Raw genomic sequence first — 27424 nt, 5'->3', positions numbered from 1 at the left:
ATTGTCACCATGCTAGTTGGCTGGGTGTGGGTACCTCTCTCACCAGCCATGGCTCTTCAGCAAAGGACTTCTGCGACTCACTGGGACTGACACAATCTGTCAATTTCCCGACCCGGATCTCAGTCAACGGAGCATCTTCTCTTCTGGATTTGGTTATGACAAACTTCCCTGAAAATGTCTGCTGCTCTTCTTCTGCTCCAATCGGCTCATCTGATCATGTGCTTGTCAAAGTGGACATCTCTCTGACCATTCTCAGAGAGCCTCCTCAGCGTCGACGAGTCTGGCATTTCACTCAGGCCAACTGGCACGGTCTTCAAGCAGCCATCAATCATCTGGACTGGTCTCCCATCTCTACCGCCTCTGACATCAACTCATCCTGGGAATTCTTTCAAAGTAAATTGCTCTCTCTCATGCACAGATTCATCCCATCTCGTCTTCAGTTGTCATACCCTTCCTCCCGTCCATGGTACACGGCATCTTGTGGTGAGGCTGTTGCCCTGAAACAACTTGCTTTCATCTCCTGGAAAGCAAATCCAACGGAAGGAAATCTCATTTCCTTTCACAAAGCCCGAAACAAGTGTGTGTCCACCCTCAGGAGAGCCAGGAAACAATATCTCACCGTTCTCAAGACCGAACTCTCTTATCTGTCTCCCTCTTCCAAATCCTGGTGGCATCTGGTCAAATCTGTTTCTGGTGTTTGTTCCCCCTCCATCCCCTCCCTCACCTCAAACAGATCCCAGCAGGCTTAACGGCTGACTCCGCACGTGAAAAAGCTGAATGCCTCAACTCTGTGTTTGCCTCTAAATCTTGTGTCCCAAACCCATCCCTCTCTGTACCCACCGTACCCAGTCATACCCAGCTGCTCCTGGACTCTGTGTCCTTTCCTCCTGACAAGGTAGAAAAGTTTCTGTCAACCGTCGACTCTGATTCTGCAACTGGTCCTGACGGCATCAGCCCACGGGTCCTAAAATCATGTTCTTCCGCTCTTTCACTCCCTCTTTCTGTTCTCTTCACCCTCTCTTTTGCTCAAGGCCATCTGCCATCTGCTTGGAAATCAGCCAATATCACCGCTTTGCACAAAAAAGGTGCAAAAACAGATCCCAGCAACTACAGACCAATCAGCCTTCTCCCAATTATCAGCAAAGTCATGGAATCCATCATTGCTTCAGATATGAAATCTTTCCTCTTCTCCAATGGCTTGATCTCTGATCATCAATTTGGTTTCAGACCTGGTCACTCTACTCTGGACATGCTGCTTCTGCTTTCTCAACAATGGATGGAGGTCCTCAACACCAAACAGGAAATTAGAGCCGTCTCCCTTGACATTTCACGTGCCTTCGATACGGTCTGGCACCCTGCTCTGCTCACCAATCTCTCCTCCTTTGGTATCCATGGAAATCTCCACGCATGGCTGGCGGACTTCCTCTCTGGTCGTAGTCAACGTGTGGCCCTGAATGGGTTTCTCTCATCTCCTCTACCTGTTCAGGCTGAAGTTCCCCAAGGTAGTGTTCTGGGCCCTGTGCTTTTTCTGGTCTTCATCAATGATCTCTCTGACTCTCTTGAAAATCCTCTCTATCTCTTTGCTGACGACTCTACTCTCTGTCGCTCCATTCCTCATCCCTCAGATCGGCAGTCTGCAGCCTCCTCACTCTCTGCAGACCTGGACAAAATCACAGACTGGGCAAACAAATGGAACATGTCTTTCAATCCTGATAAATCTCACACTCTTACGATGTCTCTCCGAAAAGACCGACTGGAAAACCCTCCCATCCACTTTCTGAATAATCCTCTCCAAGAAGTTCTGTCACTCAAGCTTTTGGGTCTCACTATTTGCCATGATCTTTCCTGGGAAAACCACATTTCAAATCTGGCCTCCAAAGCCAGTCGCCGACTGGGCATCCTCCGTCGTGCGAAGTCCTTCCTTGGCACACCTGAGCTCCTCACCACATACAAGGCTTTCATCCGCAGCTCTATGGAATACTGCTCTCCCCTCTGGTCTGGTGCTCCTGCCTCACACCTAGCCCATCTTCACGCTGTTGAAACCAAAGCGTTCAGAATCATTGGAATCTCCCGCGATGAAGCTAACTCCAAGGGCCTTTCACTCATTCACCGCAGGCAGGTTGGTGGTGTTGGAGAATTATTAACAATTACTGGTGTTATGTTAGTAAAACTTCAAGAGACTCGGTTTAGCAAAATCAATGGTTTATTCACTTTAGAGAATTTGTTGTATACTAAGCCGAGATCTTTAATGAGTCGGTTCCAGAGTTTGTTGACGCTTGTTTGGTCGGTCTTGGTTGAAGCTCGGTCTGTTGTTGACCAGTCTCCAGTTGGTTGATCAGTTCAACTGGTCTTCAGTTTTCACTCCTCTTCAGTTCATTCTCCCAGTCCACTCTGCTCTCCTCGCAACTTTCTCCTGGTTTTAAAGCCCCAAACTCCTTTGATGTTGCAGAGCATGCAGGGTGTTCCTTATCCAAAAAACCTTATATGGCTTTCTTGGCCAGCAAATACTTATTTCTGTTCAAGAGGTCAAATACTCTGACCTGCAGAAGAAGAATTTGCAGCGTGTGCGCAGTGCCCTGAACAGAGGCTATTAATGATCGACAGGTGGCGGTCCAAGAGCGTTACACATTCTTGTCTGAAATTAACTCTCCTGACCACATGTTAATGCTAGTTCTATGCTCTTTTGCTCATTCGTAAAGTAAAACATAATTCCACTTTAAACAAGATTACATTGATATATATTCTAACAATATTGTCAATATGAATATTTAATCCCTGACAATCCCCAGTTTTTCTTTTATGTTTATATTAACCATTAATCTAAACATTACCACATTAAATATTCATACCACTAATCTGGTAATTCAATTTCCTAAGGCATACACCGTCATTCTGGAAGAATTTTGATCATAATACATTTCCTTGTTCATTGACTCTTTCTATGTTGATAATTCAATTCAACTCATTTGCATAAAGATCACAAAACATTTCACCTTCACCAAAACGCAATAATTTCAGTTCATCAAAATAATAAAGCATCTGCAACATTTGGCAAAATATTTGCCTTTAATCAAATATTGACTTTCTTTGTTTGAAAAAGGGGCGGATCACTTGTGTTTGGAATTTCAGCATAAAACATTTTTCTCCTGTTGTCTTCATCACACCTTCACTATTTGCATAGGATTTTCTGCTGTTGTGATAGCTGGGCAGAGTCAAAGACTGACCCTGCTCTCCATGCAGCATCCTTGCCACTCTTGCTGTGAGCCATAGTAGATTTGAACAAGGCCTCCATCCAGTTGTAGTCGACTTGCCTCCTCACTAATCGTGAGCATGGAGCAAGTATTGATGTGATGTTGATTTGTCAACAAGATGTGGAGCAGGGATGCCGGATGCATCCGCAATGATGATGTTGGGACCATGGTACTCAGTTGTCCATGGTCCATACCAGGAGCACACAGCAGAATCGTGCACAGCTGTTGTGAAGGAAAAGGCAGTCGTTCGCTTGCAGCTCCATGCTGGCTCCCCAGAAGTTGGTGAAGTAATGACACACGTCACCGTATCCCGTAAACGTTGCAGATGCTGATGCTGCTGATGATGCTGATGCTGATGCTGATGCTGATGCTGATGTGATGACTGTTCGAGGTATTTGAACACAAGTAAGTGATCGCCCTTTTCCATATGTTGCAGTGTGACCCAGACAAATGGTCACATAATTTTCCCTTGGTGAAGGTAAACATCCATCTTCCAAAGGAGCATTTCTTCATCATTCTTTGAGAAAGAGGGTGTATGCCAAGATTAACTTCATTTTCACAAATTTTCTTTTTCCAAACTTCTTCCCAGATGTCGTTATCACTCCATTTGGGATGTGGTCTTGTCTTTCCTTTACTTAGCCACATTTATATCTGCTCTCCGCACAGATTGAATCAGATGGGGTGCATTGTAACATGAAATCACTATATTTTATAACAACTTCACACGAATAATATTCAAATCAGACATGTGTTTTACACTACTAAAACTAAGAATAGCATCCACAATTACTTTCAGGTTCATATAATTCAAAAAATTAAACACATGCAGGTGTTGTAACTCAACTCAAAGAAAATAAATGCATTAATAATGATTATATGATTTAAATCACAAACAGGAATATCTAATTCCCAACAATTCTTGCAAACAAACAAACTATGCCTAATGTGTTATTAGCATAGTCCTCCCCGCTTTTTTTTTTTTTTTTTAACAGTGTTACTTGTGGTGATATGAGTTCATCGATCGTGTAAAACGGACATAGTGCACAACAAGTTGTTATGCCCTCATTTATGTCAATGACATTCAACATTATATACCAAACTAACAAACTTCTTAAAATGTGACTAAAGAAAAATCCCTTAATATGTAACATAAATCTGATTATTTGCCTTATTCTGATGCCCCTATTTCCCGGGGTCCATATTTATTTCTATTGTTATCAACTTCCTATGATCTGTGAATTCGTTCCAAAATACCACAACCATAGGTTTTAACAAAGCTCTACCATACTATTTCCAAGTTGAACTCAAAATACTAGTAAAACAATCAATTCAAAGAATTAACTTCAAAGGGTCAGCAAATTCATTCTATAACCAGATCTAATTTTCCCATCCAATAGTTTGCCTTGACACATGTCATATTATAACATTTTGATAAACCTTCAGAAATGTTGCCCATCGCAACAACTTCCCTTTTACAAATAGCCATGTGTAAATTACGTATTGAACGACAATTTTCTCTCAATGTGTTTGGCCTAAATGGCCGCAAAAGTGGCTGCCAACATGCAGTACCTTTTTTATCTACCAAGTAAGTGCGCGTCGACATAAGACCTCTACCAAATGTTGTTTGTAAAAACAAATCTGGGATTTCTAATTACATGGATGCACACTCTCAGGACATTGCAGGCTGCTGTTATCAATCCATTACGATAAAATAATTTCTTTACCCACAATCAAATAAGTAACACAAATTTTGGATATTATCCCTATCACATTCATTTATAAATTCATTTGGTTCGAATTCTCTCTTCTCCCACTGCTATAAGGAAGAGCAGTAGCTCTTATAAGTCTTTGTAATATCTCATTAAATTTACCCAGCATTGAAGAATTTATTTACTATCCATTTCCCTTCTGTTTACCAGTAACTTTGTTTAAACTGCATAACTTAATTTGATAAATCCCATGTGTACAGCTACCACTTATTGAAACCCCTACTTTTGTAGAAAATATCCAAATACGTGGTTGTATACTCCCTTAAAAGTTGTTCCTCCATTTTTCTATGCAACTTAGTGAAGACTACTGACACCAGTATGCCAATATAGGTGTGGCAGATTAACAAAATATGTTGCAGGTACACGTAACATCGTGTTCTGAGTGTAAAAAAAACATAACAAACAAAAAAACATCTGAGTGTAAAAAACATAACAGCGCGTTCACGTCTGCCCCTTGGTTTTAAGATTCACAATGCATTTCGTTGTAAAACTCACAATAGTTCAATTCAACAAAATTGTCTTTACTATCTGCCCATATCATCTATGCCTAAGACACATCCATACATACAGCACAATTTATATGCTGATAAAAGTCAAGTTTATATTTGTCAAAAATCTGTGAGCAGAGTACTCTGGAAAGTCAATGTAAGACCTCTTCCAAATTTGACTAATTTTGTACTCCCTCATTTTTTTATGAAGCTCATATCCATAAATAGCTGTTATTTTCATATGAATTCTATCAAAAATGGAATCCCAAGATTACTCACAATTTTACTATTAATTAATGGCTCCTCATAACCCAGCACATCAAATCCGTATATTCCATCGCCCTTGACAAAAGAGATAATGTTCATAATCAAATTATATTCCTATTTTATTTTACGAATTTTCTGACTATTCTTATAAGATTGACACACAAAACAAAAAACATTGACACACAAACATACACAAACCCAAGCATTATGTATATTTGCTTGCATTTGAACCATCATTAACAGATCAAGATGGGTGTCAATTGCATTTCAATTTTGTAAAATTTATCCTTTAATTTTAGAAACGCTAATACACAAATAGACAAAAAGTTTATTTTTTTTAGAAAACCCCTATAATGTCACATTGAAAGTACCCTTTTCGGTCCCACAATAATTTATCCAAATTTTACAACACCAACAAATTACCAACAAATTTTTTGTTTTACCAACAAATTGTACAACACCTCTATTGACATGGCAGTCGACCACTGACCTATCAGCATGCAAAAAAATAGTCCAAAATGCCCACTTGCTGATCATGTGATGCTCGTCACTTGGTTTCCAAAAAATTTTGCAAAGCAATGTTCCACACTTTGGTAATTGTTTTGTTGTAAAAAATTGTTTTGCCCAAAATACTCCCTAAAACCACATTTATAATTGGCAAATATGAGGCTCCCAGAATGAACTCTAATTCTGGATCTTTTAATTCGTGTTCCAAAAAAATCCAATTTTGGCATTTAATCAATTAATTATTAATCCGCTAATAAGCAAAAGTAAAATTCATTCTTGCTCCGAAAAAAATTTTGAGACAAGAAGCAGGAACAATTATTCATGTTGGGACTATTCAGCACTATTCATGTTTTAATTTGGCTGCCTGAAGATGTCAAAAAACCTCTCTGTTTCCAGAGAGCACCATAATCATGAACAACCCCATGTGCGTACCTGGAGTCTGTATAAATGATGACTCTCTGGCTTTCTGCTAAACAACAGGCTCTAGTTAATGCATAAAGTTCTGCCTGTTGAGCTGAGTAGGTGTTTGGTAATTTTCCGCTCTCCCATGTCTCAACATCCGTGCATACTGCATATCCCGTCAATAGTGAACCATCCAATGCTCTTGATGATGATCCATCAACATACAGTACCAGATCTGCATCTGGGATGGGAATGTCCTTCAAATTAATGCGAGGCACTAGTGCATGTGCCAATACCTCCGCACAATCATGGGGCTCACCATCATCCTCTGTTGGTAACATAGATGCTGGGTTCAGCGTTGGACAACGCTGAATGGTAAGGTTTGATGGCGTTAATAACCCTAGTTCATATGTTGTAGCCCTTGATGCTGAAAGGTGCTGTGTTCCTGCCTTCAGCAAACCATCGCCACCGCATGCTCAACAAGAAGAATTAAGGGGCACCCCAGGACTATTGTAGCTGTGGCTTCTACTGCATATGACGCTGCTGCCACTGCTCGCAAGCACAGTGGAAACCCTCGTGCTACTGAATCCAATCTAGTGCTGTGATATGCTACGGGGCGCAGTTTTCCCCCATGTTTTTTTTGAGCCAACACCGATTGGGCATATCCTCCTTTCTCATGTGAATAGAGAAAGAAATTTTTGTCATAATCTGGCAGTCCTAAAGCAGGAGCCGATGCTAAGGCATCTTTCAATGTCGTAAAGGCTTGTTCAGCTTCCGGGGTCCATTTCAAAGGATTTGGACTGTTTGGTAAGCTGATGTCCAACGGGGGGCGAGTCAGTACTGCGTAATCAGCAATCCATTGATGGCAAAACCCCGTTGTCCCCAGAAAAGATTTCATCTGCTTGACAGTTTTAGGTTTTGGAAGTGTCCTGATCACTTTTACACGTTCAGGGCACAATCGTCCCGTGTCGCCTTACAAAATATGTCCTAAATATTTCACCTCTTCCTTACAGAACTGCAACTTATCTCTCGAGGCCTTATGGCCTTTGTCTGCCAACGCTGTCAGTAACACAACAGTGTCCTGCTCACATGCTTCCTTTGAAGTCGAGCATATGAGAAGGTCATCAACATATTGTACCATCACTGAACCCCCAGGAAATTCAACATCGCTGAGGTCTTCATGTAGAGCACGTGAAAACAAAGTTGGGCTCTCCGTGTACCCTTGTGGTAACACAGTCCAGGTAAACTGTAAATTTTCGTACGTGAATGCGAAAAGATAACGCGAATCCTCATGAATGGGTACACTAAAGAACGCTGAACATAAGTCCACCACAGAATAAAACTTCGTGTTGCATGGAATACTTGACAGTACAGTGATCGGGTTAGGGACCACTGGATAGGCTGGGATGACACAATCATTAATTGCTCGAAGATCTTGAACAAATCTCCAAGTAGTCTTGCCTGGCTTCTTCACAGGTAAAATAGGAGTGTTGCACATGCTCACAGTGCGAACTATAACTCCCTGTTCCACCAATGATCGAATCACTGGTGCAATACCAGCTTTTGCCTCTGGTCTCAATGGATATTGACGCTTTCTAGGCAATGGCTTAGAATCATCTACTGTGATCCTTACAGGTGCAATACTCTTGATTCGTCCCACATCATTTGGATGCGTTGTCCACAAGCATATTGGTATTTGATCGAGTGGGTCCTGGTCACCGTCAGCGTCAGAGCTGAGTAGGTATACCCCAATATCGTCAGTATCATTCGATTCAACAATCATGTTGAAGGTTGTAGAAAGCACCTGCTGTCCGAGCTGCCAACAAAATCCATCTCCATCTAAGTCATAGAGTGGGGCGCTTTGAATTTCGCCCATGTATCCCCTGTTGTTACACTCTTTCAGAGTTGCAATCATTATTCCAACATCTTTTGCTTCGTACCCTTGTGCCACCGCTAAGGTGACGTGTGGGGTTGTTGTTTCGGGTTGATTCCACAGGAGTTGTTGGTCTGGCGTCAAAGACACTGACATCCCAACTCCCTGTCGTCCCACCCACAATGACGTCAGATGTATATCATACTTGGTGTGCAGGTATTTAAAAACCCGCTCTGCATAGGACCCCTCTTCTCCTGTAGCATCATAACATGTTGTACAGTGAAGATCAGTTTGCCATGTCAGAAAGTCCATCAAAAAATTATCTAACCATTCCTGTACTTCGGGCATTTCATCCTTCAGTGTCATAAAACTAACACACAAAAGTTCCGCCATGATTGTATCATCGATATCCCATCGATGTGTTATTGGTCTTGTCAGGCCATCTAGTACCTTAGAAATAAAGTCGTGGGAGTGTTCTGGCATTTCTAGATACACTCCGTTTTCATTACAGATGACGGTGCAATTCAATTTACACAATAAATCTCTTCCCATCAAATTTACTGGAACGCCAGATGCCACAAGAAAGGCATGTTGTACAGTCAATGGACCAAATTGGACACGCAATTCTTCCGTGACTGGCGTATGTATGGGAACTCCTGACACTCCAACCACCTTCGTATAGTATTTTGACAATGGTATATCGGGAAAATCTGCTTGTCGTAACGTGGAACGCGTAGCTCCCGTATCGACGAGAAAGGGTGCCTTGCGTCCACCTACTGTCAAATTAACACTTGGTTCCTGTGCAGCCGACCATGAGATTAAAGGAAGCGCTGCCACTTGGTCATTGTGGTCTAGTCAACAGGGTGTGGCAGACCATTTAGTCTGCTGAGGTCCTCCCTGAATTGGGGCATTCCTCAATAGAACCCTATTTGTTGATGGAGGCGGTGGTAACTGGTAGTATCCCTGTTCTTGGTTGTTCTTCCGAAATTGTCTTTGATATGGGCATCGCCTTATCCAATGTCCCATTTCTCCACAATTGAAACATCGGCGTTTATCATTGGCTGGTCTGTCCACCTGTGCACTTGTATTTCTAGGCTGTATCTCCAGATCCCTGAGTTGCCACTGCAATCTCTGGTTCTCTCCTGAAACACGAAAAAATTCTCTGTACCGTCCTTTTTGGGGAGACAAATGGGAATCAGATGGGACAACTGTCACTTTTATTCCTATGTTCGAGGGCAGTTGTGCATTTATGTCCTCCAATGTATCCTGCATCGTTTTTATTTTAAGTTCTAGGTCCAATATACGTCCTTGCTGTGCCCTATTCCTGGATTCCATATCCCAATAATGGAATGCAAGCCAGTCTACTGTTAAATTATGTCGCTTCCTGGCTTTCAATTCTTGTCCTAATCTCTCCAATCGACTTCGCTCAAATGTACCATCTCTTGGAAACTCCTTATCATGTCTCTTTGTCCACAAATACCAATTTTCAACCTCACTAATAGCCTCTTCACCATATCGGTCGTACATATAATATGCACAAGTACCTTTTTTTGGAATATCTGGTTGTCCTTGTGTATTCTTACAAGCTGCATTCCCCATTCTGCCTGTATATGAATAACACTCAGTATTTACTCAATGTAACAGATAACTACCAAGACTACACCTCGGACTACACCTGTACCCACTAACAACTGTGTGTACTGCAAAAATCTCAGAAGTTTGTTCCACCTTATACAAAGTAGCGTTGAATGCGTTGTTGTCTAGCTTATTCCTATAAGCTCCACTCTGTGGTTTTCCAGGAAGTATCTCTCCACCTGTCCACTTGATGACTGCAGGTGATTTCCAGAGAGTCCCCCTGCCCTGTGGCTTTTCCCACACCCCAATCTCACCGATCAGTGTTGCAGATGAGTCTGGATCAGTAAGTCCTGTTAAGGGGGGGTCAAACAAAATAACCACATAATATAACAAATAACCACTAGACTCACCACCTCGCTCATCATTCCAGGTTGTCTGCACATTGATGTTTTGCAAATGTCTCAAAGCTTCTTTCCTGAGACCGCACTTTTTATTCATCCATCAATTGACTTGTTTAAATTAAATTTAAATAAAATCAGATCAGATTAAATTAATCAGATCAATTGGATCAGAATCAGAATCAATTCAAATATGCAATTTCAATCAATTCACCAACATTTATCAATAAAATCCGAGTAATAATACATAATAAAATATCATAAATGATAATATCAAAATTCAAATATCAAATCATCATTGAACTTATCATTGAAAATATCAAAATATCAAATATCAAACTAGCAAAATTCACATTTATCAGTCTGATAACTCTATATCTATGCCTGTTCCCAACGTAGGCAAAACAGTTCCGTCCGCTGGCGGAGGTATTTGATCATGGACGTCACTTTCGACCCATACCTTCCGTCAATTGACAAATAACCGTTCTGCCTCTGGATCATATCTGACATATTTGTTCAATCCTGTGTGGTCATTATATCACAAATTAAAGCTGAACAACCACTGAAGGCAACTCAACCCTTCATTTGTGAAACAATCAGCGAAAATTGATCCAACAGATATGAGCCAGTCCATTGGGCAATGTCGCACATGTCACGTGCCACATGTCACACGTGTCACATGTGATGTGTCACCCACCATGTCGCACTTTGAAAGAGACTCAAAGTTCTTGACAATTAAAATGGTGTAATATTCCTGAAATGTGTACCAATGAATGGCAATCAATTTATAATATTTATCAATGGAATCCAATCATACCGAAATTTCGACACTCCAATAAACTTTGTAACTTGTAATACATCATTAATCCTGCAGGGCTATAAAGCTATCCTTAAAGTCCATGCAATCGATTTACATCAAAACCCAATGATGACATGCCTGATAATCATAGCAATTTTCATGATTGTAAAATCATGACCATTGTAAATCATTGTAATTATAAATTGTAAATATAAATTTACCATAATTGTACAAAATTTGAGAATGAACATCAATAATACTCAACAATATGACAATCATGATGACAATGATGAATCTCATCAACAATGAGAGAAAACAATGAGAATGAGAAACAATGAGAGAAATGAGAAAACAATGAGAACTATGAAAGGTGAAAACAGGTAAAAGAAGAAGCAAAAGAGGAGGAAAGGAGGAGGAAAGAGGGGAGGAAAAGGGTGGGGAAGGGAGAAGGGGAAGTGGCAGAATGCCAAGGGAGGAATGAGGCTGGGGGAGGGATGGGGCTTAAGGGTATCAATACTATGCGAAATACGACACTCATTGTATTTTTCTAAAAATAACTGTGTATGATTGGCTGCACTTATTCTCCCTTACAAGGCTGTGAAAAGTTATATGATGGATACTATTGTCCCTCTCAACCTTGGTGCAAATCATACACTCATCTGTGTATTATTTTAACGATGTAAACTGTGTCGTACCATTTCTTTAGCACTATGGGGCCATGGTTTGAGGGGGGGGGGGGGGGGGGGGGAGGAAGAGAGGTGAGGATAAAGGGCACATACCCATACACACAAAAACACATAAAGCCACATAATGAGGTGATATGCTAAATCAACATGGGATCCAATGGGATATGGGATCAACAATCCTGTACATGCCTCATACAATCAGTAATATAACATGATTTGGAGAGGATGGATAATGGTAGAATGAAGTTAGGGTTAGGATTGGGTTGGGGTCAACAAATTCATGTACATGTAAATTCATTCATGTATAAACAGATCACAATATATTTCATCATTGGTTTCCCTCCATTTAATTGCCTTGTCAAATGTCATAGTATCTTATAGCAATAAATTCCCTTTTTTAAATCTTAAAAGACAGATGAAATATAAAATGATCAAAGGTACATTTGATGGTTCTATTTTTTAGAGATTACGGATCACAGTAGCATGGGATTGGCTCTCATTAAATTTCATCTTGATTGAAGGATTTTTAGCTGTGGTCCAAGATGGCCGCCGCCATAAAAATCCTAAAAATATATATATATTTTTTCTAATCAGGATGTAAATATACAGATAAAAGTAAGTTTGGAGAGAAAACAGGAAGGGGGAAGGGATACAGAAGGGAAGAAAAAATGGGGGGTTTGGATAGGGGGGGGGGGCGGAAGGAGGGAGGGGGAAAGGGCGAGGGAAGGTTGGGGGGTGTAGGGCAAGAAAAGTGAAAAAGGTTACATTTAAAAAATCGCTTCTCATCCTATATGTAGAAGTTTGGGCTAGGGCCAACAACACCAAACGGTTGCCATGGGCAACCTGCCTGCACGCATTCCACTGGCAGGATACAATTACCGGCATCAGTGTGTGCCAATCTTACTTGGAGATGACACGGAAAACTTTTTTTTTTAAAATTACATTGCATTGCAAACATTACATTACATTACATTACAGTAGAAATTAAAAATTACATTACTGTCCTACATGGGAAAAATGAATTGATGGTGCACTTCATCAAGTCATCCCTGTCAGAACATCATAATTCATAAGATTACAATTTCTTGTGTTCGTAAGAGCACATTTGGCCAATCACACACATAAATGTGCATAAAATGCAGACGTGCGTCCAAACCGCTTCGAATTAACTCTTATGAAGGTACAAAAACCCATATTTGTGCCACAATGGAATTTTTTTTTTATGACTTAAAATCGAGCCAGTCGATTTTACCATTATTTGGCTTACTGTACAGACGCTGTATAAAATCGCTTTTTACAAAACCCGCTAATATGATTATAAATCAAATAGTGTCCATTCTGCAATCTGCTCGTGTGTGTGGTCACAACCAAGCAGGATCTCAACCATTATTTTAACGGGAAAATCGACACACTTATAAGTCGTTTGATCACGAAAACGAGCAGATATTTAATGCAGACTATTAAACTGGAAATCATTTTGAAGATATTTACAAAATTGACGTTCTATTTCATGAATTCATGACGTTCCTGAAATGAACAAGAAATATACAAAATCCATATTTCAGTTGTACATGACAAGACGAATGCAGCACCTGTTGGCTAACGCCCGGGGTTCGTTAGTGGTTCTTTGCAATCGTCTCATTAAACTCGTAAAATGTACCGAAAAAAAATTCAAATTACAGAAAAAAAAAATAATTGATTATTAATTTTTAAAAATTTTTTTATCGTCATGACTTCTGAAATTTTAAAACAAATCCTTCATGAAAGCACAGCACCTTTTCTAAAGACACCAAGCTTTAGTGGATATTTGTGACAGTTCATGGCACCATCCCTCAAAAATGCGTATACATAAATTTTGGAAGAAAAAAATTGGCATGATTTCTGAAACCTGTTAAAGGCCTCGTGTTTTTTCCTTCCACACATCAACAAACGTACACAAAACTCAAACACTGAACTATTTTCACAGATTAACATCAGACTACACAGATAACAAACAAAAGCTTACCTGGGCAGTTGAGTCCCTACGGGCCACCACTTGTTGGAGAATTATTAACAATTACTGGTGTTATGTTAGTAAAACTTCAAGAGACTCGGTTTAGCAAAATCAATGGTTTATTCACTTTAGAGAATTTGTTGTATACTAAGCCGAGATCTTTAATGAGTCGGTTCCAGAGTTTGTTGACGCTTGTTTGGTCGGTCTTGGTTGAAGCTCGGTCTGTTGTTGACCAGTCTCCAGTTGGTTGATCAGTTCAACTGGTCTTCAGTTTTCACTCCTCTTCAGTTCATTCTCCCAGTCCACTCTGCTCTCCTCGCAACTTTCTCCTGGTTTTAAAGCCCCAAACTCCTTTGATGTTGCAGAGCATGCAGGGTGTTCCTTATCCAAAAAACCTTATATGGCTTTCTTGGCCAGCAAATACTTATTTCTGTTCAAGAGGTCAAATACTCTGACCTGCAGAAGAAGAATTTGCAGCGTGTGCGCAGTGCCCTGAACAGAGGCTATTAATGATCGACAGGTGGCGGTCCAAGAGCGTTACACATTCTTGTCTGAAATTAACTCTCCTGACCACATGTTAATGCTAGTTCTATGCTCTTTTGCTCATTCGTAAAGTAAAACATAATTCCACTTTAAACAAGATTACATTGATATATATTCTAACAATATTGTCAATATGAATATTTAATCCCTGACAGTGGTCTTTCCGTCTTCTACCGACTCCTCTCTGGCCTTGCCCCCCCAGCCCTCTCTGGGCTCTGTCCCCCAAATATTCCTACAGGTCGCACAAGATCTGCCTGCAACCCTCTTATGGTTAAACTGCCAAAATCAAGACTTTCTGCTCACCTTCACTCCTTCATGCCTCTTTTCTCCCGCCTCTGGAACAAACTCCCTCACTCTCTTCAATCCCACTCCACCCTCCAGGTCTTTAAAACAGCTGTTCACCACCATCTTTTATCCTCCCCCATCCAAAACCTTGATCTTTTCTACCCCCGCTAATTTCGGTCCCCTTGTGTTTTATAGTTCTCCCACCCCCCCCCCCCCCCCTTCCCACGCCTCCTGCCCCCAAGCCCTCTCCCTCCCACACTTCTCCCTGCTCTCAAATGTTGTTCTTGTCTTCCACTCCCTCTTTTTGTATATTTTGTTTGTCTGGTTCATTTGTTTGTGAAATAAATGTTAGCTCTTTCACGAGCCTCGATTCAGTATACAAAAAAAAAAAAAAAGCACAGGGCCCAGAACACTGCCTTGGGGGAACTCCAGCCTGAACAGGAAGGGGAGATGAGAGAAACCCATTCAGGGCCACACGTTGACTATGACTAAAGAGGACAAGCCATGTGTGGAGATTTCCATGGATACCATAGGAGGAGAGTTTGGAGATATCTGTAAAACAAATCAAATTGACATTCGGGCAGGTAGGATTCTCCTGGCATCTGCCAAACCCAGATTCGTCCATTGGACTGCCAGATGGTGGAGCGTGATTCATCACTCCAGAGAACGCGTTTCCACTGCTCCAGAATCCAATGGCGGTGAGCTTTACAACACACCACCCGACGCTTGGCATTGCGCACGGTGATCTTAGGATTGTGTGCGGCTGCTCGGCCATGGAAACCCATTTCATGAAGCTCCCGACGAACAGTTGTTGTGCTGACGTTGCTTCTAGAGGCAGTTTGGAACTTGGTAGTGAGTGTTGCAACCGAGGACAGACGATTTTTACGCATTACGTGCTTCAGCACTTGGCAGTCCCTTTCTGTGAGCTTGTGTGGCCTACCACTTTGCGGCTGAGCTGTTGTTGCTCCTAGACGTTTCCACTTCACAATAACAGCACTTACAGTTGACCGGGACAGCTCTCGCAGGGCAGAAATTCGACGAACTGACTTGTTGGAAAGGTGGCATCCTATGACGGTGCCACGTTGAAAGTCACTGAGCTCTTCAGTACGGCCCATTCTACTGCCAATGTTTGTCTATGGAGATTGCATGGCTGTGTGCTTGATTATATATACCTGTCAGCAATGGATGTGGCTGAAACAGCCGAATCTACTAATTAGAAGGGGTGTCCGTGTACTTTTGGCCATTAATATATCTGTAAAACAAACTTAGAGTCGCATCAGACTTACAATATGAAAGTGCTTGTAGAGATGAGCCGAGCTCTACTCTAATCAAATTGACTACATGCTTCTGGAGCCTGTCTAACAAGGACAGATGACAGACTGGTGTTCCAACACAAATGCGGCAACAATGCCCCATAAGGGGGCATATAGTTGTCTTGTACAAATAGAGGATAGCATCCGGAGGTGGATATTTCTGGCCTCAATAGAGATAACCAACTCACATAAAAGCACTCTGCAACTACTGTCAATACCATAAAAGCACCCTGTCAGTCTGTAAACACTTCAAACTTCTCTGAAACCGCTGATTGGATTGCAACCAAATTTGGCACAAATTATATTTGTCATGTTCTGACTGAAGTTTGTTCACGTCATTAAAAAAATGGGTTCTAAGGCGGTTTACTGGGGTCAAAGTGGATTCAGGTTGGACCCCGCCCCCTCCCCCCAAAAAATAGGAATTTGCTTTTTCCTTTGAAACTACATACACTATTTTGATGAAACCTGACCACAGCCTTCATCACCGGTGATGTACCAAAGTTTGCTCACGGCATTAAAAAAATCTGCCCCTTTAGGGGTCTACAGGGGTTGTTGTCCCCCCCCCCCCCGCCCCCCCAAATAGGTGTTTGCTTGCTTCTCAGAAACTACACATGCAGTTTTGATGAAACTTCACTACAACCTTCATCATCCGTGATGTACCAAAGTTTGTTCACGGCATTAAAAAAATCTGCCCCTTTGGGGGTCTAAAGGGGGTTTTCCCCCCCAAAATAGGTATTTGCTTTCTTCTTAGAAACTACACACACAATTTCGATGAAACCTGACCACAACCTTCACCACCCGTAATGTGCCAATGTTTGTTCACGGCATTAAAAAAAATCTGCCCCTTTGGGGTCTCCGGGGGGTTGCCCCCCAAAATAGGTATTTGCTTTCTTCTCATAAACGACACACACAATTTCGATGAAACCTGACAACAACCTTCACCATCTGTGATGTACCAAAGTATGTTCACGGCAATAAAAAAAAATTGCCCCTTAAGGGGTTGCCCCCCAATATAGGTATTTGCTTTCTTCTCAGAAACTACACACGCAATTTCGATGAAAGTTCACCGCAACCTTAATCACCCATGATGTAGCAATGTTTGTTCAAGGCATTAGAAAAATTGGGGCCATAGGAGGTTTATGGGGTTGGCCCCCAAAATAGGTATTTTTAATGCCCCCCAAAATATGTATTTTTTAATGCCCCCCAAAATAGGTATTTTTTTCTTTGTTTGTTTAAAGTCTTATGATTATGTTAATATGATCCTACATGCTGCCCTGTCTTCTAGCAACAATTGAAATTGGTTTATAATACCATTAGTCGGTGCAGTATACTGTTTATTCTACCAGGTGAGCACCAGGGGTATTGCCCCTATGTTTAAATATGCTTGTTGGTAGTTTATCTTGTAGTTTTTTTCCTTAATGTTTCAACTGCTTCAGTTACCGGATATGAATTTTAAACTGCAAAGTTCCTCCAACTCTAATGTGGCAATACTCAGGACATTCTCCCAAGCCCTCTCCCTCCCACACTTCTCCCTGCTCTCAAATGTTGTGGTTGTGTGCTTCCCCTTCTCTCCCCATCTTGTCTTCCGCTCCCTCTTTTTATATATTTTGTTTGTCCGGTTGATTTGTTTGTGAAATAAATGTTAGCTCTTTCACGAGCCTCGAATCAGTATCCAAAAAAAAAAAAAAATTCTCCCACCAACCCTACATTTTGGTCGAACCCTGACTTTTCTAGACTTTGCAATGCTTTGACCCTTAATTGAAAAGAAGCATCCTTTTTGTCAATCTTCTTCATTTTATTACCTCCGCCACTGAGGGTGGACGGAGGTTATGGTTTCACGTCTGTTTGTCTGTGAGCAGGATATCTCAAAAAGTTGGGGACGGATTTGGTCGAAATTTGGTGGAGAGGTTTGTTATGTGACGAGGAAGAAATGATTAGATTTTGGTGGAGATCCGGATCTGAGGATTTTGTTTTGTGATTCTTCACTATTGAGAGATAGGGCAAAAAAACTATATACCGTATAGCACGATATTTCAAAAAGTTGTGGATGGATTTGGATGAAACATGGTGGATGAGTTGGTTAGGTGACAAGAACAAGCCAATTAGATTTTGGTTCAGGTCTGGAACCAGATATGGCCTATCAGTGGGATAAACAAAAATGGAGACTGTTCAGCTTGAAGGAAGTATGTGCCGGAAGTATCCACTGAGTGCCTGTTCTAGTTTATTTGTATTTTTGCGTTTGGACCACAATACTGATCTTACCAACCAGACGTGAATCATTAGCAGTGTTCTAAACTTTCAATGCACATATATAAATAATACGCAGCATTCTGGTCTTGGAATCATGGCGTCCACCCTTGTTCGTGCTTTCTTAGCAGTTCTGACAACCCTGAGCCTGAAACAAAAGAGAAAAGCACCAAGCTAGTCGGATTCTTCCAGCTGGTGAGTGCTAAACACCTGCAGCAAAGTTGTCACCTTTCACCACCTGCTTACTTCAATGTGTGAATTCAAACGTTTATCAGAGGGTTGGTATATTCAAGACCTTTTAGTAAATTTTTGTTTGTATAATCCTCCCCTTGCAGTCATGTAATGTCTTTCCCTTTCCAACAAACATGGATTTGTTAGGCAGGCAGTTAATAATTTATATTGATGATGAAATATTTAAGTTGTGCACGTTCTTTTGCCCGCAGTTTCGCTTCGCCAGTACGGCCGATGTTTTCCTGATGATCTTGGGTAGCTTGGGAGCCATCGTGCATGGCATGTGCTTCCCGCTCATGCTGCTGGTGTTCCGCAGCATGACCGACACTTTCATCATTTACGAAATAGAGCAGCAAGAGCTGAGTGATCCGGACAAATTTTGCAGGAACAACACCATCGTCTGGGGCAACGGATCGATTGTCGAGGATGGCAAGGAATGCGGGTGGGCAATCTCGCATGGGCATTGTGTGCCCTTTCAAACAAACATTGAGTTGCTTGTAGAATGTGATAAAAAGGGTTCAATGCTATGAATGGGTAAATTATTTATGGTAGTTGACAATTATATCTGAGAGATGTTGAGAGCTGCTGTTGGCTCCATGGTACTTCACCAGGGGAGCATGTATTTAAGCTTTCCCCCTATATAGGATAGGGGGGAGGCTTATATCTGTTGTAGGGTTTGATCCAGCAATTAATGCCCCCATTTTTAATGGCACGACAGGGTCTTTTAAAATTCTAGGAGTACTAAACCACCATTTAGGATTTGGGCGGTTTTGTTTCCTTTTTTTTGACCAATTTGATGTATCTCGGTGCCGGGTGGGAAATTTTGCATTAATAAGTGGGAATAAAAGTAGGTGGGGTCAACATAATTTTTTGACCTTGACCTAATTTGTTAGGTCATGACCTAATTATAGACATTGTAGCATTTTTATGCCTCCGCCCACGAAGGTGGCTGGAGGCATTATGTCTTCGGGTTGTCTGTCTGTCCGTCTGTCCGTACGGGCTGAACCTCGTTTTTCTCAGCAACCACATGTCCAATTGAGACGAAACTTTCAAGGTAGGAGTGACACCCATGCAGAATGTTTTTATGATAATTGTGACGTCACGGGTCACATGGTATGGCGGCCATTTTGGATTAAACGCAAATAATTTAAAAAATTATCTGAAACCGTTGAATGGAAAAATTTGAAACTTGGCACATTGTCATGTACTCCCTATGGTGAGCAAAAGCATGATAATGGTGACAACATAGGTGAAGTGGTATACCAGCCAAAAATGTTTTAATTTAATTCCTTATCCTAAAAATCTGAAATTGCATGCACATGATCTATGACTCATTTTTATTGGAATATTAAATTTATGACATCATAGGTCACATGATTTGGCAGCCATATTGGATTTAACGTAAAACCTTTAAAAAAACATCTTCTCCCAAACTACCAAATCGATTGACTCGAAACTTTATGTGTGTCATTGACTGGGCATGGCAATTAAAAGATGATCACAAAAACATCATTGGTCACATGGTGTGGCAGCCATATTGGATTGAAGGAAAATATTAAATAATTATATCTCTGAAACCACTTCACCTATCAATGTGAAACCCGTCATGGCTGGTGAAAATGTGATACTTGAAAACAGCTAATGGGATTTAAATCAAACTTGTTTATTTTTAGGATGGTGAACGAGGGCATCTACCTGTTGTGGGACTATGTGGAGGCATATTGGCGACACAGTCGCATTGCTCTAGTTCTCCATAACTTGACTAAGGATTGTCCAATCGGAGCGAAATTGCCCTTTTTAGATAGCCTAAAGTGAGCTGCATTTATGCTTCATCTTTATGGGTTAAAGATCAAGGTCAAATAGTGGTCTGAAAAAAGAATGCGTTTTTTTTTTTGTTATCCCTCAATTTTGCTGATGTGGAATCTTAAAGACCGCTTTGCCTTCCAATATGTTCTTGCATCGTAATAGCGGACCTCCATTGAGGTTGTTCACTGGATATTTGATTAGCGTTCCTGACCTACTTTGTTTGGATTGTGGCCTAATTTACAAAAACACTTTTTTGACCATAACTTGATCATAACTGATCAACCGGGCAAGAAGGACATCTACTGTGAAGCATGGTGGTGGCAGTATCATGCTATGGGGATGCTTTTCAGTGGGCAGGGACTGGGAGACTTGTAAGGATAGAGGGAACAATGAATGAATCCAAATATAGGGAAATGCTTGAGGAGAACCTGCTTCAGAGTGCAAAAGACCTCAGAAGATTTACATTCCAACAGGCCAATGACCCAAAGCAAACAGCCAAAGCAACACTGGAATGGTTTCAGACCAAGAACGTGAATGTCCTTGAGTGGCCCAGCCAGAGCCCAGATTTTAATCCCATTGAGAATCTGTGGAAAGACTTGCAGATTTCTGTTCAAAAATGCTCCCCATCCAACTTGACAGAGTTTGAACAAATCTGCAATGAAAAATGAGAGAAACTCCCAAAATCCAAATGTGCAAAGCTGATCCAGACATACCCAAGAAGACTCGAAGCTGTAATCACTGCCAAAGGCACTTCTATGAAGTATTGACTCAGGAGGTGAATAATTATGTAAATTAGATATTTCTGTATTTCATTTTCAATCATTTTGTAAAAGATTCTCCAAAAATATTTCCACTTTGATATTATGGGGTATTATGTGTCTATCAGTGAAAAAAAAATCTCAATTCAATCCATGTCAAATGCAGGCTGTAACGCAACAAAATGTAAATAAAAGTCATAGGGGGTGAATACTTTCTGAAGGCACTGTTATTGCATTGATTCCTTGAAGAAATCACAACTGTTTGTTCATCTCCATTTGTTCTTCTTTTCTCTCATCTGCGGAATTACCTCTTTGCCCAATTCAGCTTCTGTGTTCGTAGTCACATTTCCAGTGAAGTGCTCTCTCCTGTGTAATTTTTTCCTGCTATCCTAAATCACATCTGCATGGGTTGATCCATTAGACCTCACCTTGTTTATTTATAAATTCACGAGCAAGGTACCTCTGCTATGCACAGGTGGGAGCCCAAATGCAAGCAAGACAATGTGGAAATGGTGAATGCCAAACCATGAATCAATAAATTCCACATCCCTGTGACACCTTCAGTAGAACCACGGGCATGGACAGCCGGTTTGTGGATGGCTTGGGCAAAAAACGACAAATGCCAAATCATGAACCAATAAATTCCACATTCCTGTGACACCTTCAGTCGAACGTCAGGCATGTACGGTCGTCGTCTCAATATGTGGTCAATGACGAATCCGCGAATGTCACAGGTGGAAACCTTCACATAATTTCCTGATTCTTCTTTAAACTCAATGTCTCTATATTTTCATTCCAAACAGTATCATTCCGATCACAAATTAATGTTATACCATTAATATAACAAAATACAACGTTACAAACACTCAGGAGGTAATCAAATATAAATGCTGTTCTAAGGTGATAACCAATAATCTGCTGGCTAGCAAGGGCGGATATGTAACAACTCTACGGATGGAATCTCAAAATCGTAATTGTATCGAGATATTATTCAACTAGCGAATGTTTCCACATGCAGTAAATAGTGAAAATGTGAATGCCGAACCCATGATTGTGTTTACTCCGGATAGGGAGCAGTTTTGTAAAGATTGAAACTCAAAATCATAATTGTATTGAGGAATTTATGAAACCTTCCACCCACCTTAGGACACCCGCTGGGACCCCAAAAAGTTCCGCAGAAGGGTTGGCGGGGCTAGCCCCAAAACTGAGGGAGCAGAGTAGTTCGGAGATGAACGCTCAGACAATCCTGCTTTATAATATAGATTATCGATTATAATCGATTTATCGATTCGATTATATCGATTATCGATTATAATCGATTATAATTATCCAGCGTTATTTTGATAGGTTGTATCTATAACACCTGTTTACAGACCACAACCACAACCAACCACAGAGAAACATGGCAGAAGTTATACTTTCAAATTACAATCAAAAATGAAATCAAAATTGAGACAAATATAGATCAACACGATGACTGGTACTTTAGAAATCGAATCTGATTTGATAGTATTGGTGTCTCATGTATTTCAGGAAAGTGAACATTGAAGCAGAACTTTCCACCTTTTCTTTATACTACGTTGGTATTGGCTGCATCGTGTTGGTCGTCGGATACATGCAGGTATGTCCAACTGAATGTCTGTCTTCAAAGGGCAACTCACATATTACGTATGCAAAAATTGTGGTAATCCCCCTCCACCTTTCCCCCAAATCTAAGCATAATCATATCATGCTCAGGCATAGCCGATCCAGTCCCCTTCTTTCCTCACAATGATATCATAGACGTTTAGGTGGTCAATTGCATAAGTAATAATCACATAGAGGTTTATACACCCCTTTTGAAGATAATGAACTGCCTTATCAAGTAAATAAAAAACGAGCTTTGTCCTTTGTCAACCCGCGTTCACCGCGCAGGGGTTTTAATCCGCCATTTTTGTTTTGGCCAAATTATAATGCCTTGCCTTGGAACCACGATGACCTCTCACGGACTAATTAAATAATATAATCAAAATCTGTCTTTGTATTTGAGGATCAGTGCTGGTGCACTAAATACTGTAAGTGTCAAAGTCTGGAGTAAAGTCTGAAAATTTAAGAAACGAGTATACCCACTCACTATGGGTGTACCAGGAGGTCGTTATTTTCCTTATTATTAATGCCAATTTTTATTACAATTACTTATCTTAGTTCAGATCATTCAAAAGATCAGACACTAGTGCACCATTCTAAATTCTCGACAATAAAATGTACTTCCGTGAGGGTGTTGGGGGTGGGGGTGGGGGGCAGGGGGGAGCAGGGGATGGGGGGCAGGGGTGTGTGGAATATTGCAAGTCACAAAACCCCTTGTGGAGTTGAGATATTGTTTCATAATATCATTAATATTATGCTATTATCATAAGTGTTGTTACTATTGTAATGAGAAGCGGCTTTGGAAAAACACCATGAAAAACACCTTGGAAGAACTCCATGGAAGCGGCAGGAAGGGTCGTGTTATTAACCCTTGTGGAGTATATAGACTACAGTAGGTCTTTGATCAGGTGCATTCGTCAATGTGATAAGCATAGACTGAAAACTGGATTCCTCCATATTTCTTTCAGTTTAGTGTTAAACAGCATTAGCGACTGTTTAAAAAGGTATTCATATTTGTTTGTGGTTTATAATATTTTTACTTTTGGTTGGGTGCTCCCACGAAAACAGCATGATAAGCTGTTTATAAACGTTAACACACCGTTTGACCAAGAGGGAAACACCCCATAGGGAGGAGGATATTATCAATATATTGTATAATGGAGCAAGTGTTTGTATGTATGTACAGTCGTGGTAAAAAATATTGTCACCCTTGCACTTTATTCAAATAACTCACAATTTTCTCTAAAAATAAGTTGAAATTGACAAAAGTATTTTGGTCTCCACAATTCCTTATTTCACTGTTAATATTACAGAACCTATGTTTTTGATTCAGAACTTAATATATCCTTGTAAATCAGAGAAGAAAAAGAAATGGCATTGACAAAATTATTGACACCCTACACGTAATATTTGGTAGCACAGCCTTTGGACAAAATAACTGCAGTCAAGCGCTTCCTATAGCCATGCATGAGCTTCCTAAACCTCTCTACTGGCAGTTTGGCCACTCTTCTTGTGTAAAGTGCTTCAGCTCTTCCAGATTTGAAGGGTGCCTTCCCCCAACTGCTGTGTTCAGATCTCCCCACAGGTGTTAAAGGGGATTTAGATCTGGACTTATTGCTGGCCACTTCAGAACAGTCCAGTGTTTTGTCCTGAACCATTCCTGGGTGCTTTTTGAAGTGTGTTTTGAGTCATTATCCTGCTGCAAGACCCATGACCTTCGACGGAGACCAGTTTTCTGACACTGGATTGAACATTGCGCTCTAAAAGGCCATGGTAATGTCCTGATTTCATGATGCCATGCACTCATTCAAGGCACCCAGTGCCAGAGGCAGCACAGCAATCCCAAAACATCACTGAACCTCCTCCATGTTTGACTGTAGGAAAGGTGTTCTTTTCTTTGAAGGATTCATTTTGTTTTCTGTAAACAGAGATAATGTGCTTCGCCAAAAAGCTCTAATTTGGTCTCACCTGTCCACATGACATTCTCTCAGAAGGATTTTGGCTTGTTCATGTGTGTTTTGGAAAACTGCAGTCGGGCTTTCTTATGTATCTCTCTCTCAGCAGTGGGGTCCTCCTGGGTCTCCTGCCATAGAACCCCCTTTCACTGAGTTGGCAACGGATGGTGCAAGTTGAAACTGTCATACCTTGTGTCTGAAAGTCAGCTTGAATCTGCTTGGCGGTTGATCGAGGTACTTTCTCCACCATTCAAACAATCCTTCGCTGCAATCTTCGATCAAGTTTTCTCTTGCGGTCATGTTCAGGGCGGTTGGCTACAGTGCCATGGGCCTTAAACTTCCTGATCACATTGCGTACGGTGGACAAAGGAACATCAAGATCTCTGGAGATGGACTTGTTGCCTTGATTATGTTAGTTGTTGTTCTAAGTGCACTGCAGTCCATGCTTGGCTACAATCTTGTGTCTGACCTCCTCAGACAATTATTTGGTTTTCTTTCTTTTCTCAATGCTCATTGCAGTACACACAGTGACACAAAACAGCAGAATGACTCCTTTTCTCTCTTCAAACTGGTTCAATGAGTGATTTTTATATTGCAGGTGCCTGCAACTCACCACAGGTGAGTTCAAATCCAAAGTAAAGGAGAATCACCTGGTTTAAATCTCATAATTTCTCACAACTTCGAAAAGGTGCCAATAATATTGTCCGGGCAATTTTAGGATTTCTGTGTGGAATAAGCCAAGATTTAATGATTTTTTCAGGTTTTTTTTGTTTTGTTCAACTGCAAACCAAAGAAATACATATATGTGGATACCAAATTATTTTTTAAATTTCAACAATTTTCTGGAAGAAACACAACAACAACTACAACAACAACAACAACAACAGGCATTTTAAGGCCATTTTCCCTGCAAGAGCGGGGGTTAGCTGGAAGAAATGAAATGAAAATGAAAAAAAAGAAATTTTCTGGAAGAAATGGTGCATTATTTGAAAACAGTGCAAGGGTGCCAATATTTTTGGCCACGACTGTATATACTATATATATATATATATGTATATTGTTACAGTCCGGGGTTCGGGTTTACTACGAGGGGGTAAACCTCCGTTTCCTCCCGAACTTACCGGACCTGTGGCTGCCACGCACGAATAACTTCGTACTTCGGCAGGTTGCGAATCTGCAACTACGAACGGCAATTGGACCATCACATGATAGCTTACCTGTACCACGTGACAGTTAAAAAAAGTACCCGCCGGCGTACCAAATTAGACGGCTGAGCGAAAATGCGAATTCCATTACAGCCGATTATTAACCTGGGCGCAAGCAATGGCGGACCAATGGAAGAAAAGACATTCATGGACAGAGCGAAAGGAAATGTTTAGCGATTTGATTTATTTACAACTATTTACAATGTAATTATTTCACCGTGCAGCACGAGTAGGTAATGGCAATCCCAGCACAAACATGAGCAGGTAGCCCCAGCGCAAAGGCAGGCGAGGTCATGCACACGTGCACCGAGAGGGAGTCCGGCAGCCAGCAGAGAACAATGAACACGTGCTGAATGAACAAAGTCCAAAGCGAAGAGGAGTGGCAATAAAACGTGTTCAGCCACAAGGTCCAGTGTGAAAGAGAGTCATGCAGGCATGTGGTAGGTCAACAATCCAGACCCAATAGTGGAGCACACATGCTCAGTGAAAACGGCAGAGAGAGACCCAAGCCCAAGAGAGCGAATGCACGTGTGCTGAGTGACAAAGTCCAGGCCCCACAGAGCGAATGCATGTGTACTGAGTGACAAAGTCCAGGCCCAAGAGAGGGCAACAATGTGTTGAGTGTCACCAGCAGAGAGAGACAGGCCCAGCATCTCCAACAACGTGTTCAATTCTCTCTTTGTTCACCCTCGCCGAGGGTGGTGGGGGGGGATCTTGGAGGTGTCCTGGCTCCTTATTGGTGGAGCCCGTTACTCCACCCCACAAGCTCCCCCAAAGTGACTCAGGCCCTGATTGGTTGGTTTCTGAGCCTGGACACCATAGTGTGCCTTTGAGCCTGGTGCATTGCCTGGTAAATTATCCCTTATGAGAGGACGACCTATCTTTCCTTTCCCCAATGCATAAAGCCATACGAACCCGAAATAAGGGGAAGGGACTAAGATAATGGTCTGCTATGAAATAATATTCTAAGGGACCTGTATGGTGGTTGCCATTACTTTTTAGTGGTTTCCCAAAACCACAACAATATATTTATATACCTATATATATACTTATACAGACTTGGCATTTAATATGGAATATTTTATTTTTCTTGACTTGGGTTTACTTTCTTAACTCAGTATATCAATCTCGTGAGTTTCTTTTACACTTTGGTGATTTATTTGTTAAAAGAACCATGTCACTGATTGTCTGTCGCAGCAAGAAGTCAACAACAGGATTATATCACAGGTGGCGTGGCAAATTGTACGGACAGGTGCATTTGATGATTGGCTTCACAGTCGGGTATACAAGGGTTGTTGCGTTCTGTATTAGTGGAAAACAACTGCTGCACGTCTCCAAAAGTTATTGCCACTTCCTCTGGAGATGTTCCGTCAACTCGACAATGCTGTTTGTCATGGAGTGGTGGCTTTACAAAATTATGGCATGAAACAGCGTGCTATTGCTCGGC

At 41.2% G+C, this 27424-nt stretch overlaps 1 protein-coding gene across 7 annotated transcripts in view; it reads left to right on the top strand.

The window, feature by feature from the left end:
* ABCB11 (ATP binding cassette subfamily B member 11) overlaps window positions 1-27424 on the top strand; it is a 154411-nt gene that overhangs the window by 14264 nt on the left and 112723 nt on the right. For 6 of the 7 annotated variants that reach the window (XM_078781567.1, XM_078781565.1, XM_078781568.1 and 3 more), the window contains 3 exons: window positions 18525-18591; window positions 18840-19069; window positions 22725-22812. In XM_078781567.1, the coding sequence (XP_078637693.1) occupies window positions 18525-18591; window positions 18840-19069; window positions 22725-22812 (385 nt within the window). The remainder of the gene's footprint in view (window positions 1-18524; window positions 18592-18839; window positions 19070-22724; window positions 22813-27424) is intronic. The other variant, XM_078781566.1, reaches the window with a different exon arrangement.

The sequence above is a fragment of the Myxine glutinosa genome, chromosome 7, assembly GCF_964187855.1.
Source record: "Myxine glutinosa chromosome 7, kmMyxGlut1.1, whole genome shotgun sequence".
Lineage (NCBI taxonomy): Eukaryota > Metazoa > Chordata > Myxini > Myxiniformes > Myxinidae > Myxine > Myxine glutinosa.
The sequence above is the reverse complement of the archived record's forward strand: the minus strand, read 5'-3'. Positions and strand labels throughout refer to the sequence as shown.